This window comes from Antedon bifida, chromosome 9, assembly GCF_963402885.1.
Source record: "Antedon bifida chromosome 9, ecAntBifi1.1, whole genome shotgun sequence".
Taxonomy (NCBI): domain Eukaryota; kingdom Metazoa; phylum Echinodermata; class Crinoidea; order Comatulida; family Antedonidae; genus Antedon; species Antedon bifida.
This window is the reverse complement of record NC_136234.1, coordinates 14,536,067-14,552,123: the sequence shown is the minus strand read 5'-3', so window position 1 is coordinate 14,552,123 and position 16,057 is coordinate 14,536,067. Positions and strand designations below refer to the sequence as shown.

The following is a 16,057-nucleotide window of genomic DNA, read 5'->3' as shown; positions in this document are numbered from 1 at the left end:
AATGATATGACATCATCATGTCCATATATGGGCACATCACATTTTTTTGTCACATAAAGTTGGATCAGTGTACACAGAGCTCTCTTTCATCACTATTGATTTGATTTGAATTTGTTAGGAAAATCATAAAAAAAAATACATACTAAGTGATAACATAAATTACTGACATTACAAATAAATACATTTATAAAAGATTTCCAGGATAGCCCAAAAAGTTTATTGGCTTATTTCCATTGGGATAAAAAAATATAAACGTTACAAAGTATTACTACTACAGTAGAGTACTTGTTTCTGGTTTATATAACTCAGACAATAGCCTATCATCATTCACCGGAGTATGGGTCAGTTCCATCATCATTGATTGGGTGATAATAGTGGCGATTATTGATTGCACTGTATGACTTTACAATCATTATTATCATTCTGTAGTTTAATTAGGCATCATTAATTATAACGCATCTCTCGCTCTTCTTACTTGAACAAACATCCAATTAGCAATCAAGATAAAGTCAATGCAACTTGCTAATTAGCTCATTTGAAGTTGTTAAATAGAATAACACTTGGCACTACAACAAGGCAGTGAAGTTTACTACCATAATAACTGGGTTCAAATCATGTATGAGTCATATTAAGAAACATCCTCAACAAAACATTGTTTTTCATTTCAACATTTTAAATGCATTTTTAATGCAATAGAAGGTTAGCAACATTATTTACAAACAGCTAGATTTTTTTAGGGAAAAAACAAAATGTAAAATAATTTGTTATGCAGCTTCGAAAAAAATATTTTGTACATAAATCAGTACTGTAAATATTGCATTATTAAAATACCGTACATAATAATTTGTTTGTAGTTGGATGTAAAAATAAATAACAAAATTACTGTACTGGAACACATCAGATGCAATAATTGGTTGAACCTACTTAATAGTGCACTTTAACCACACAATATAGTTTAGTATTACTGTATTCAAAGTATTAATGATTGTATTTTAAACCATTCAGTTCAGTTTTTAATGGCTTGTTTTCACTGAATACAGTATAACGGTGAAAAAACCATTATAACAGAACTCATTTCTTGCAACTATACATTTAATCAACTCTGAGGCTTTTATTTTTAAAGTAAACAACTCCATGATAATAGAACTACTTTACAACCACCACCAATTATTGGATAAGCATTTTTAATAACAAATACATCTTTATTTAAAGATATATTGATTACATACAGGTATTTGTTTACATTTTTTTATTGATTATGGAATTTTGATGTTCCATAAAAATTGAATAAAAATTGGAGCGAAAAAAAATAAATAATTGACCTAAAAAACTGTAATTTAAAGCAAAAAATAGTCAAATTTAGTGTCAGCCAATGGGTTTTTGAATTTAACAGTTTGTTTTGTCTTTTTATAAGTAAAAACATTATTTTTTCACCATTTTTTTTCTGCGGAAGTGATTAACTTTATTAAAACTTCAAAATGGCCTATTCAAAATGTGATTTTATTAATCTTCATTTTTCATGTTTTTGGAGGACAATACATGTTTAATGTGTTTGTTATTGATACAATTTGATGTTCCCTAAAGAACCTTACTAACTGTATCAACAAAATCTATAGTCTACTTCCTCAGCATCATTGGAATAGAAGTATTAGTACTACAATATGTAAATGAGTTTGAATATTCCCTAAATAATAAATAACCAAAACTATTAATTTTTTACCTTATGAATGAAATCGATAACCTGATGATGGGTAGCATTTTCCAGAGATTCTCCATTAACAGTGATTATTTCATCACCAAGCTCCAATCCAGCTCGCTCTGCTGGGGAACCTGCAAAAATGAAAGTGATCAGCTGTATGAAATAATATGGAGGTGATGCAAGTACAGTAACACTAAGGTCTTCTGAAAAGTAATATTCATACAAAATTATAAAGAAAGATTGAATTTAGTTGGTATTGTCAATTAGGGCCCGTAACTTACAGCAGGCAGTACACTATGAGACGAGAAGACTACACTCTGTAATTTTAACATGTACATGAGCCGTATTGCATGCATTGGACCACTCCATGATTGGACAGATAGTTCACTAATTTGGTATTATCTTTCAGTTCTATCCAATGAGATAGGGCTGGTGGCCCGTATATACTGAATAAATATCTCATTGGAGAGAACTGAAAGCCAATAGTATTATGTATTCTAATCCTGTCAGTTGGAACATGAGGGTGATGGGATTTGAACCGAGAACCATAGGAAACGGTTTGGTGCACAATACATTGACTGCCAGTGCCATTTTCGATTTACCTGACCTAATGTCAGTGTCGACACAATACAGTTGAGTATGCTCACTCACAGTGGTGGTACAATAAGATTAGATTACTTTAACATCTTAATCAAACTAACTACTGTAGTAAAAGTATTAAGATAACATCATCATTTTGTTTCCTTTTTTTTATTATAAATTGTAGTCTAAACTGTTTGTTTTGCTGTTACCGTTATTTTAATTTAGCCTAGTGCTAGTCTAATTTCTTACACAGTTATATTATTACAGTAAGTATCAATTTACTATACTTTAGTTGGCTAGAATGTTGATGGTACTACTGTAGATCTTGTACGCTGGGAGTACAGTAGAACTCAATTTTTTTATTAAATCCACCGGAACCTACAGTACTGTACTGTAAGCATGTCTGACAATCGACAGGAGCATTTCAAGAGAACAAAACCAAAGCTGTCAGAGACTTACAGTAGCCCTGTTAAAGTGTCACAACTTACCAAACAACTTCATCTTTTTATCTGGAGTCTCCGTAACCAAAATCAGGTAGCCATTTAAGTCGACCATGATTGTAATAAATTAATTTTAAACAAAAGCAATGTTTGTTCACTAAACAAGTTAAACCTGAACTACAGTGTGTAGAACAGAATAAACTGTGCCAACTGCGTTTCTAATGAACTCTCAAGCATTAAATGTATTCGTTTCTCACTAATTACTTTTTCAGATCTATAATAATTTCTTATTTAATAATATCAATTTACATTATTTATGATTTGAACAGTACTAAACGTTACATTATTCTGTTGCTAATGCTAGAAGAGCAGTTTATGTTAAATAGTATCGCAAGAAAATAATTGCGAGATTACCATATTTATTTGAATAAAATGCCCCGGGGCGTTTATTGTTCAGGTGGGTTTTTAGGGAAGAGTTTTTATTCGAGGGAGGCATTTATTCAGAGGAGGTATTTATTTTTGTGGGTGTAATAAGGTAACATGTATTTAATCAAATAAATAACCCCTAGATATGAAAAAAATACAACAAAATTAATATCGAGACGTGATAAAATACACTAAAAATTGTAATGTGTTGTGTATATATTATAAGCATGTTTATTCGAGGAAATAAATAAAGGCCCCGGGACGTTTATTTGAGGGGGGTGTTTATTCAAAATGATGTTCTACATGGGGGGGTGTTCATTCGAGGAAGGCGTTTATTCAAAGGGTTGCGTTTATTTGAATAAATAAGTGTTTGTGTAAAATTGAAGTAAGCAAAACTAAATATTATTTATTAGTTATTTAACACTTTGGGCCGATTTTCATTCTATTAAAAAAATCTTAAAAGAACGTTTTTCCTCGAAACCGGTTTTGGTTGCAGCTATTTATTAAATATTAGATATTGTTACATAACAGCCAGGTCATTTGCAGAAGTACAGTAACATAACAGTTCATTTGCGGAAGTACAGTATGACTGTTATTTTCATGCTGTTTTCAGCTCAACAATCTTTAGGGGTCGTGATTTTTTGGACTCATTTCTGCTGGCAAGGAAAAACGTGCTTGAAAATAATAGTATTATTTAAAGCTATATTCTCCTAAACAGGCTCTTTATTAATTAACTTATTCTTGATCTTGGTTTAGCAAGACTTAATTAAATTGACAATGAATTTGAGAGTAGAATTTAATTAATTTAAAACAACCTTGAAATTAACATTGAATTTTTATGAAGTGCATTTATTAGTGATTGTTGAAACAGAGACAATAGAGGGCCTCCTTTATGTTACATCATCCAACACAGAGAAAAAAAACCTGAACCACCTACAGTACAACAGTACAGTACTGTAGTAATACTGAAAACAAGAGTGAGCATGGAGTCTTTTTATTCAAGTTTACAAAAATAATAATTGAAGTGACTTTTTTTAACACCATCCAACCAGTTAAGATTAGAATCCCTACAGTATATATGGGGAACCTTCAGGCTGAAATAGGGTGTGTGGCTCCTGAATAGGGGTTGGTCATAGCCGACTCATTTGAGTTAAAGAGATGTATTTTGCTTGAAAGCTGCCCCTGCCCAGCATTTTTCATCTTTTTTTTTTATAATATTTATATTGTGTAGATTTTATGCTGGTCGAATAAATAAACGAAACAAAATTAGACCATATATTTATAGGTCCATAGGTTGAACATTACCATTTTTCATTTCACGGAAAATTGACCTTTTTAGCAGCAGGGGTTCTACTGCATTACTGTATTGGTTCTACTGTATTTCTACTGCCAAAAAAATGGAGGTTATCGACAAACTATGTAAGCATCTACAGTACATCATCATCATCATCATCATCATCATCATCATCAGAAACCAGTCTAGATATCAAAGATCCATTATAGATCTGGATTACAAAGAACCAATTTACAAGATCTTGTATAATAATAGACAGTCGTAAATAACTTTAACAGCAGAGTGGAAACCTGTTAGAATTAATTAAGCCCATGTAACACTGTCATCACATTCTTGTGATTGTTATTATGCTTCAGCTGGCATTCTAAATCATTCTGCGATTTGAACAAAACAGTAAACCAACTGGAAGAAATTCACAGCATTATCACCAAATTATTCATTTGATTTGGAGTAGAGAAATGACATGCGCTGACAGTGAAAACTGTTTCATTGAGACGCTTATTTATTCATAGACATTATTTATATGGTCTTATTATTGAATGATCTTAATACCAATGATATGGGCAGGATTATAATATTCTGCTTCATTCTAAATTGTTTGCCAATTACTGTATAACACTCGCAACAGTCCAAGTATTACTGTATCATCATACATTATACTACAGTATAATATGTATGTTTAGTAGTAACTGTATGTGCTTGAAACTATTGTTTTAATTCATAGTCTACAGTATGTAGTTTGCTGGGAGGATATCAGTGGGGTCAGAGATCTTTTTACGTTGCAGCCCAAAGTGTATGTTTACCAGCAACAGTTAAATGCTCCACTAGTCTGAACACTTTCAAAACCAACCTGAAGATGTCGCTATTCGCCGGCTGATGTACTCGCACGTTGCTAATGCACAATGCGCCATAAGCCACCAGTTCTATACAAGTTTTCATTTATTATTATATTGTAAGCAGTGCCACACAACGGAAGAACCTTTTTATTACCTCCACCAAGAAGGTTACTACAGTATGCGATTACCTTGCGAGTCTGTGTGTTTATTTGTTTGTTTGTTTGTCTGTCTGTTAGCAATTGAACACATTTTGACCAAATGTTTACCATGGTCATAGATAGGCTAGTCCACAGATGACTCCATTACATTTTAGAGGTACAGTAGTAATGGGATCTACTGTACTGTATGTGCAATTTTCTAAAATCACGTTTTTACTTTACACAACCGGAAATCATAAATACAGTACACTGTTTAGGGCTCATAAACTTCACATCATCTCATAATCATACAAAAATTGAAAAAAATATATGTACTACTGTAGCATGCACATACAATACGCGTCCTATGATTTTACTGTAGAGCATGTTTCAGACTATTTTTAGCAGATTTTTTATGCACTGCTTAGTGAATGAAAACGTAGGTTCCATTGGATGCATTTTAACAGAATTCGCAAATCTTTGATTGATCTTGTTTGCGTACATGAAGGAAGTAGTTAGTTAAACCGTGTATGAAAACAAATGTGAAATGTATGTCGAAAGTTCAAAAAGATTACATCTCTTCCAGCAAATGACATAATTTCCAATTGATTTACGAGTACTATTGTACTAAAATGAAATGATTGACTAGACTCATACCTTTTGAAACAGCGTCTACCCTCGGAATGAACCCTTCGTCTACGCCGCCCATTATAGAAAATCCAAAACGATCTTCACTCTTGTACATGCCAATTGATATCTCATACTCTTCCTCATCCTACAACAAAAGAGACAAAATCAAAAACAAAATTTAGCCATGACTTGTAACAATACTACAGTGTACATACTATAAAGTCAGCATTATCCAGACAGATATTACTGATAAATCATAAAAAAAAATATTTTGATAATGTAATTTGTAATCCAAATTTACCTGTATGGTGCCATTTAGAATGAATTATATTTTACACAAAATAAATGCATAACAAATCAATTTAAACTCATTAGGCACTCTGCCAAGCTAATTTATGTTCATTTAAAGTCACTGAAAATAGACTACAGTATTTAATACACTATTAGTATTAAATTATTAAATATATAATAACATTGCACTGAAAATAGATTATAAATGTAATGTAGGCCACATCATAATATTGTGTACTGTAAAGTAAGTGTAAAATAATGCATTCTACCTGGCTGTCATCAAAACCATTGTGGTGATGCACATCTCCATTTGATGGGTACGGTATCTGTCCGTTGACGATTTTTTTCTGCCCCATCCTACTGGGATACTCCGTGTATAAATTTCCACTTACAGCTGCCATCTTATAATCGTTTTAACGCATTATCAAGCAAATTCTGAAGAAAAAAATATAATAATTAGATACATACAGTAAAGTTAAATCTTTAAATCAAGACCAGTTATAATTTATAAAGTTACAATCTTGTTTTCGTCAATTCTCCTTTAAATTGTACTGTACTGTACATTTACTGTAGTTTTGGCACATTTTGGCTCTAACACTTCACCTGCACTCAATCACAGTATAGCTTCGTTAAAAACATCAGTACAGTTTTAATGTTACACTCTTGTTGTCAATTCTCCTTTAAATTGTACATTAGTTTTTGTACATTTTGGCTCAATGCAGGCTTCACCTGCACCCAATCACATTAATAGCTTTGTTTGGCTTTAAAGAAATCAACGCACGAAGTATAAAGTAGTATGGCAAATTCTATTGATGTGCACTGTTAACATTATACAAGAATCGAGATGAATCAAATGTATACTACAATATAATATGTACCCTTAAATAAAATATCTATCGTCAATCTATTCAGTTGGGGTATTGAAAACAAAAAAGAACAGTAAAACCTTACTAACAATAACACCATTTTCAGAGAGTAATGGTGCTACTGTATTTCAAGATCCAATAATATTATGAATCGTTTTGCCATCACAGTAAATCTTTACAATTTATTAGCAATGACTTGGCATTCATAGTACGTTCTTTCTACTGTAATATTAATATTTCTTCCACTCGATCAATCATCATACAGCTGTAGCTTGATTAATAACAGGCATCAAATGGATGCAGTAAGTTAACCCATTGTGGACTGTTGTTCACTGCCCTTGGATTAATATATCCAAATAAGTATACCACACAAACCTTGTGTTTATCAAAGTGTTAATAATGTTACTTTTTTCTAATGTTTGTTTTACTGTATGAGGAAAAGTACAAAGTTAAACCATAGTACTTGAAAGTTGTTAATACTGTACAGTACTGTATGTACTGTGTAGTATCACAGTAGGATTCTAAAATAGACAGTACTGTACAGTACATTACCGTGACTACTGTAGAATACAGTACTGTACTTAACAGAGTTACTGACACTGACAGTACTGTAGTAACCAGACCAAACAACTCCCACACAGACTTTTCTTAAGGTCCCAATTGTGTTCTACTTTTTAAAAAATAGATACTATAGGACGACCTGGAAATCATGTACTGTTATTAATCCATTTCATTGGTATTAAATTACAGTATACTTGAAAAGGAGGTTATTTTCTAAAATGGTGACTTTGTTTACAGTATACAACTGCATTGTCAATGTCAATCATGTATAGAATTCTGTGCAAAATTTCATTTCATATTATCCTATAGGGATGCATGCATTGTAGGACAGCAATAACAAATAAAGTTAAATGTGGGACATTCACAAAAAATGTGGGACTCCTGTACTAACTGTAGGCTTAAGAAGTTCATTAGGTATTTAACTCTGTAATTGTACGAGAGTGCTACAGTAACTGTAAAGATACTGTAACTTACGAGTACTGTATTGCTACAACACATACTGTACCTGTAAGAATACCTATCATACAGTTACAGTAGGTATTCTTACAGGTATAGTGTAGATTAACTATTGGCTTATTGGCCGTAACATAAAAAAAAAAAAATTGCGAATTGCGATTCAGTCTGACCTATTTCTTTATGAAGTTCACAGAACAGTTGTTCTTATTAGTAGACTATAGTTTACAAACTATAGCAAGTGACACTGGTAATGTATAGCTGTAATGTCAAGGTGATGACTGACTGTTTACCACTCCATTCAATGTTATTTGTAGGTTCAAACATTCATCACTTACAACAGTGCAAATTTTGTTCGGAAACATTTCGTCAATGTGACAAATTACAACTGTAAGAACATTTGATCTCCTATCTGCACACTACTTACTAATGTACTACATACTGTACTGTATAGGATAGGAAGTTTACAGTAGCAGATAATATTCTTTAAAAAAGATGCACATGTACAATAGTATTTGTTTTGTTTTATATGTAAGAATTCAATACCTGTACTGTAGATTGTACAAAACAAGTAAATTAATTTTTTTTTTAAATAATTAATTTTTTTTTAATATATAAGTATTGCATTGATTTACAGTAAACAGTTAAGAGCAAAAATTGAGGAGAAATGCAGTCGATATAAAAAATATTTATTTTGAAAATTAAATAAATTGTTTATTTGGCAATATGCAGCAGAAACAGACCCTACTGTAAGTGTACTGTAGGAAGGCATGAAATAGACTATAATAACAGTTAATAAAAGGTGTTTTAGAAGACACAAATCCCCAAACAATGTACAGTATTACAAAATTACTATACTACTGTACAAGGAAATAATGAGATATTGGAAATTATTTCTACTCAATGTTTTTTCATCAATTATAATAACTAACCCACTGTTGATAAAGCATTGTTAAAATGACCACCATATTCACACGCTTTTGTTATTATTATAGATCAATACTTAATATGAAATGAAAATATGAGGAACTCACAGCTTATGTCAATATGAAGTATACTACAGTCAGAACTATAATACTGTACACTGATTATGCTTGTGTAGCAAAACAATGTGGTGACCTAGTCTATACTGAGACTGCTGTACAGTGTGTTTACAAATTACTATGGCTTCTGTAAAGTTCACATACAATTTTGGAATTGATTTTCTTATGCATACAGTAGAAAAGTTACTTATACCTACACAGGCTGCAATACTAAAACCTGTACTCATTTGAATGCAGATTTTAGGATAATGAATGAAAGATTTTAAGACTGTGATGAAATCAAGGAGATCTTAATGACTAAAATTACTAAATTTAATTTATTTACAGTTAACATTCATCAAAACACCTCAAGAAAGTCATAAAAAAAAAACATAGAACATAAAATTTACACTACACTACAGGTACAGTATCTTTCTCAAGACAAGCGTACTGTAAAGCTTTGTCTACACTATCAAATTTTACAGTATGTGACAAAAAATGTGATGTGCCATATAATTATTATGAACATGATGATGACACTTTTTTGTCTTTTAGTTTGATAGTGTAGACAGAGCTTTAGTCTTTTAAAACCTGAAAACAGTGGAACTTTAAACAATAAAACTCTACTGTTATTACTATCATTCATATTTTGTACTAAATCAAATTATTTTTTTGCTATCCAGGATGTCAGTAATTTCTTATTTTCCCCAAAAAACAATGAATTAAATTCTTTACAGAACAAAAGTATAACAATACGCATACCAACAGCACTTACAAGAACAAAGCCTTCTCATTGTCCTAATTGTGTACAGTTCAACAGTTTTATATTACAACAATCTATATAAAACACTTGAAACAATGATTTACTGTATAGTACAGTACTTGCTGTGTCCTAATTTTACTACAGTTAAGTACATTAAAATAGGTTTTAACTTCCTGTAGTTTTATTTGTTGTTTATGAAATATTATAGTTGTGTTCTGTATTCAAGTACATACAATATATTCATGTACAAAACTGTATGGGAACATTTTCATTAAAATAATATTGTACCCCAATAAAATCAGATTTTGAATAGGTTTGGAGTGTCGCTAGCTAAAAATGCTGTTGATAATTACTGGTCACCATCACTCAAAAAAAAACCCTCTAGGTCAAGGCTAAATATAGTAGTAGAGGGGCCTAGCATAATATATCCTAGATAACAAAAATGGCAACAAAAATAAAAAGTGAACATGAACATACTCTGTGTAGGCCTAGGACTCGGAGGTCCAAATTCTCAAATATAATATAGGCCTAAGTCAATTCTTTTTACCCCACTAATAATGTCAATGATATACTTAACCCGAGTGCTGGCCTACTAGGTAGTAGTACTACTACTAGACTAGTAGTTTAGTAGGCCTAGTACTAGTAGTAGTAGAGGCTACCACCACCACTCTACAACTCTCTGTACTCCTCAAGGCTCATTCATTTGATATTTGAAGGAAAAAATACATTAACATTTATCAAGTAGTATTTTTGGTTGCCAAGTTAAATACAACCTACTACTACTCTAGACATAAGTAATGACATGGCAAAACACTTATGTCATAGGCGCGCCCCCTACTCCTTCCCAATACTAAGCCGGCCTAGCCTAAATCAACAGGAGAGTATAATATTTTGCATCACGTCACATCACCACAGGTGTACTGAGAGATGGGAGAGAGGAAACCAGACTGTTGGGCTAGGAACAAAATTCAAACGGACCTGAATTGACGTTAGTGTATGATGATAGATAACAAGTAAATGTAATAATTCACTATAAACATACCTATAATTGCGTTCTGGGATTTATTCCACAGGTATAATCCTTCAATTATTAGAAAAGGTAGATTTAAAAATAGGTTTTATTAACGTATTATTACCAGTTTTATCATGTCAATAATCTAAAAACCACCAAGCTATCGCATCCTGAATTATAGCCCTCTCTCGACGAGACGAATTCTCTTATTATGGCTTTTATAATTACCGTCATTACTCCCACTGGTATAATGCGTCACCTGCTGCTGGAGTACAATACAGTACAAAACAACTAAAACATGCGTGATTAATAATATCAATAATAAATATTAATACATGTAAATAGATGAAGTAGATAGCAATGAATACATTATTGTTTATGGTTGGAACATTGAAATTTCCAGATTCCCAGTTTTCGTTGTGCTTTCAGGGGCGGACGCAGGGGTGTTGCCCCAGTTGCCCGGTAATTTCATACTAAATGTTTTTTCTGTCACTAAATCAAAATTTAGATCCCATTTCATCATAATAATAACCAATAACGTTATAGAAGTCCAAGGTTGGAAGAGCCATTGTAAATTGGCAGCGTAAAATTAAACAGCGTCAACAATTATGCCGCGCACAATTTACCGGCGGTTTTAATAGCGGGGTTTTTTTTTGTAAATATGTTTCTGAACATGCTCAGAATGAATTTCTGACGACTGTTTGGATTGCTTGTGTGGGGGTCATGAGAAGGTACGAAAGACCACTACATTGTGTTTGTGGAAAGCCCCGTCATATGAGTCTTTGATTTGTCCACAATTTATTGCATTATCCGCCGGGGTTCCCCATCATTTAGACCTAAGTATTTCCGTAGTACCCTATTTATCATTTCCTTACGTCCGTCCCGTATATATTGGGCCAAATTTCCGTAATAGCCTAATTACGGACTTTCCGAACTGAAATAATTCAGTGTTCAATTGCTTCTGAAAATTTCGATAATATTTTCCTTTCTCTGGAGTGTGGTTTAAGCAACACTGTGTTGTATAGAATGGATAAATGAAAATGCTTATTTAGCATTTATTTCAAAATAATACAATTTAACGTTTTGCTCAATAGCAGCAGCTTCATATTTTTGTCTAACTTGTTTTAGGCTTAATTATTAATTAATAGGCCTAATGATATGATAATTTCTATTAATTGATTATAATTGCTAGAATTTATTACCATAGGCCTACCGACTTCCTCTGACGTTCGCATTTAACGCAAGATGTTATGTTATTAGTCGCCTGTGTTTTACCGGCGGAAAAAACGGCGGGATACGCCGTGATATTGTTGTTTGCTACTAGAACTGTAGCCCGGTATTTCCGGCGAACTAGAGTTGTATTTCCGGTCATATAGGGTGTCATTTTACAAAATTCGCTTCCCCACAGGCCCCACATGGGTCGGACCTGTGACGCAAATACTCGATAACTACGGCATTGGACTATTGGGCAACCACCTTAAAATAGTCCTGCGGTCCGCCCCTGAGTATGATCAAGACAGCCAGCCGTTTACTAATAGTACCTACTTCTAATGTTCCGTTTATGTTTTAAAACTACAGGCATGATATTCGATTTATAGGTATTTTGCACCTGTTTGGCCCTTCCTTGCCTTTTATATTTTCGTTTTGTCTTTTTGTTTGTATTGTATATGGCAGAAATTGAATAAATAATATAAAATAAATTACGCCATATTTCAGACAATAATTTAAATAGGGCAAAAATAATTAAAAGAACAGAAGCGTGTGAAGCGTGTTAGAACTTATACAATACACTAGCTTTATAAAATAATGATTGCAATACTTTAGACACTTAGTACTTTAAGACACACACATTCACAGATTCATACGGACAGTGTTTCTCTATTCATTGTCGTTGTTTATTAAAAGTTTCACATTTTTTTAGGCAAAAAATAATTATGACTTTTTAAAGTAGGCATTATTGATTAAAACTAGGCTAGGTCCAGTCCTAGACTAGGTCCGGGACTAGGCCTACTTACTTTTATTAAAGAAAGCGGGACCGAGAGTGATTTTTTATTTTCAATCGGAAGAAGATTCACCGAGAAAAAGGGTCAACCTTCCTCAAATTGAGATCCGGCCGTTTCCTTTCTCCTGGTGCAATGCTGCCATATTTATTTAATATTAGGCCTATGTGTTCCACTGTTATTTAGCAGGTAACATGTTAGAAAATTTTGATAGACCTTCCGTAAGCCTTTTATTAAACAGTGCTTTGGGTTTTTTTGCAATAGGAGGCCTACTGAAAATGGAAATCGATGGAATTTCGAATACTGTATCCTGGCAACCATAGAACGTTTCGACCGTTAGAACCGCGCGTAGAACAAAAAGATGCATTTCGAACAAGTGAACGCACACGCGCTCAAAATTATCTATATAAGCAGCGCACCGACCAGCTAAAAATCGACAACAACCTGAGATTTCTCTCTACCAGTTGTTTTTAACGTGCTACTGTATAGTCTACACATAACGTGTTGCTAAGCAAAATTCGAATTCGAAAATTCTAAGTAGAGTTAGACCACAAGCATGGCCAACAAATCGATTGAGCTTCAACAAGAAGGAATCATGATGGACCAGTCACAAGAAGAAGAAGGGTAGGCTAGGCTTTTCTAATGTTAGGAATTTCTCAAAAAACTTTGAAGAGTTTGTTTTACCAATATTATTAGGGCCTAGGCCTAGGCTTAGGCCTATATGCCTAGGCCCGGGCCTAACTAGCTAGGCCTAGCCTAGTTAGTGTAGTAACTAGTAGGCCCTAGCTAGGCATAGGCCTACCTAGCCTAGGCCTAGATAGGCGCGCCTAGCTAGGCCCTAGTTAGGCCTAGGCCTCCTATTATGCCTACCTAACTAACTATATAGGATAGGCCCCTCTAGCCTAGGTAGTAGCCTAGTAGTAGCCTAAATCTAGGTTTAGGGCTAGATAGTAGTCTAGAGGCTTAGGCCTATGCCTACTACTAGGCCTAGTCTAGGCCTGGCCCTTGTTGTACTCTACGTAGGCTAGTAAAGTAAGCCTCTAGCTAGTAGGGCCTAGGCCTAGCAGTAGCGTATACTAGGCCCTAGGCCTATAAAATAGGCCTACCTAAAATATAGATAGGGTAGACTTCTACTAGAGGGCCTAGCTAGAGGTGAGCCTACTAGCTATGCTAACTTCTTATTAGTATATAGGCCTAGGCCTAGGAGGTAGGCCTGGCTATGCTTTAGTTAGGCCTCCTAAGCTTAGGTTAGGACCTATCTATCAGGCCTAGAGGTTAGCTAGCTAGCTAGGGACTACTACTAGTCTAGGCCTAGTACTAGCATAACCATAGAATAGGCCTACTTATTATTAGTATTAGGCCTAGCTAGTACACCAGGTCTAGTCTACAAATCACATAGCCTAACTAACTAACTAGCCTAGCTAGTAATACTAATATAATAATAGACCCATGCATAAGTACCACACACAAGACTAGCTCTCGTAGTAGTTTGCATGATAACATACCGTAGTCTAAGGCCTGCCAAGCTAGCTGAGGGAGCATATTCTTAATCTTATTATACAGATCTTATTAAAATATTATTATTGAATAAATATATTGTGAATTTGTTTTCCAATTAAGTAGATCTCAACCAGATGCATCCCAGCAAGTAAGAAGAAAGTCAGTATTTGGAAGGATTTGGGCAGCAGTGCTCCATCTTTTGTGTATCAAAAGTGACGAATCATCGGATAGCAACTCATCATCGTCATTATCATCATCATCGCCATCTCTATCAGCGGGCACAGTGTCGGCATCACTGTCAGGGGTACACGTATCAGTACGACAGTCATCATCAAAGTCTCTATCAAAGTCATCAAGATCACAGTGGTCTCTGTGGCCAATGTCATCCACATCGTCATCTTCAAAATTCGCGCTTTCTCCTGGCCAGATACTTACCACACCAGGTCTATCACCAGGGGAGGTGATTCTCCCAAAGCAACGTGTTTATAGCTCGTCGTCGTCATCGTCGTCATCGTCTACCGCTCCGGTCCAGCGCATTTTCAGACAACCAACATCAGAGTTATCACCCGGTGAGATACCAGAAAGGAAACGTCTTTGTAGTGTGTCATCATCGTTGTCATCGCAATGGCCCATGTCACCTGCCAGTAGCTTCAATGGTTCTTCGAAAAGTAACTCCACCACTTCAACACCTAAACCCGTCCTTAACGATATAGATGCTACAATAAAACTTGCTGAAATTCTGCCGCCTGCTCGGTTATTAGTTAGTTCAAGTGTTTCACACCTTAGTAATCCTGTACATCTTGGACAGGGAAGTTTTGGCCGCGTTGACCTGATGACATCCGATCTTTTTCCAGGCCACTATCACCTCGTCGCAGTCAAGACGGCTTTTTTGAACAGTTTCAGCAATCCTGACTATGCATGGGGCAAGATGCTGGTAGAAGCGCGTGTGATGAAGTTTCTAGACGATCTGCCTTCTGTTCCTCGCGTCTTTGGCGTCTTCCGCCAAGGTGACGTATGCTGTATGGTGCAGGAGTTTATCGGAAATACCGTCACCCTTTCCAGTACCACATTCCTGCATGTATTGCGAACCGGACAACCGTCATTGAGCGCGCTTCAATGGATCTCTATGACATCAGAGGTTGTCATTGCGCTCAACGAAATGCACAAACGCGGGATTCTCCACAACGATGTAGCTGCGAGAAACATCCTGATCCACCACGATGGAACCAGCTACAGAGCGAAGCTGACAGACTTCGGGATGGCATGCAGAGTACAATATCCAAGAGGACACAGAGAGTTAACCTTTTCATCGGTGGACGAAGTAATGCAATACATGGATAATCATCCAGAAGTAGCACCAGAAAAATACATTGACGGTGCTTCCGATTCTGTTAGCGGTGACGTGTATTCCATCGGTTATGGTATACGTATTTTAGGAGAGGCAATTAGACACAGCGAGATGTTTGAACTTGGAAAGGCTTGTGCCTGTTTCGACGCAGAAGATCGACCATCTTTAGATTGGGTAATCAACATCTTGGACATCTA

The 16,057-nt window shown here is 34.6% G+C and overlaps 1 protein-coding gene across 2 annotated transcripts in view; it reads right to left on the bottom strand.

Moving 5' to 3' along the window:
* The window catches only part of LOC144852703 (protein PALS1-like), a 42,034-nt gene extending 30,861 nt beyond the window's left edge, over nt 1-11,173 (bottom strand). For both annotated transcript variants that reach the window (XM_078710653.1, XM_078710654.1), the window contains exons 1-4: nt 11,043-11,173; nt 6,605-6,770; nt 6,072-6,189; nt 1,721-1,830 (exon numbers count right to left, since the gene is read on the bottom strand). In XM_078710653.1, coding sequence (XP_078566779.1) covers nt 1,721-1,830; nt 6,072-6,189; nt 6,605-6,736 — 360 coding nt within the window. In that variant the 5' untranslated portion in view covers nt 6,737-6,770; nt 11,043-11,173. The remainder of the gene's footprint in view (nt 1-1,720; nt 1,831-6,071; nt 6,190-6,604; nt 6,771-11,042) is intronic.
* Nucleotides 11,174-16,057: the final 4,884 nt, after the last annotated feature.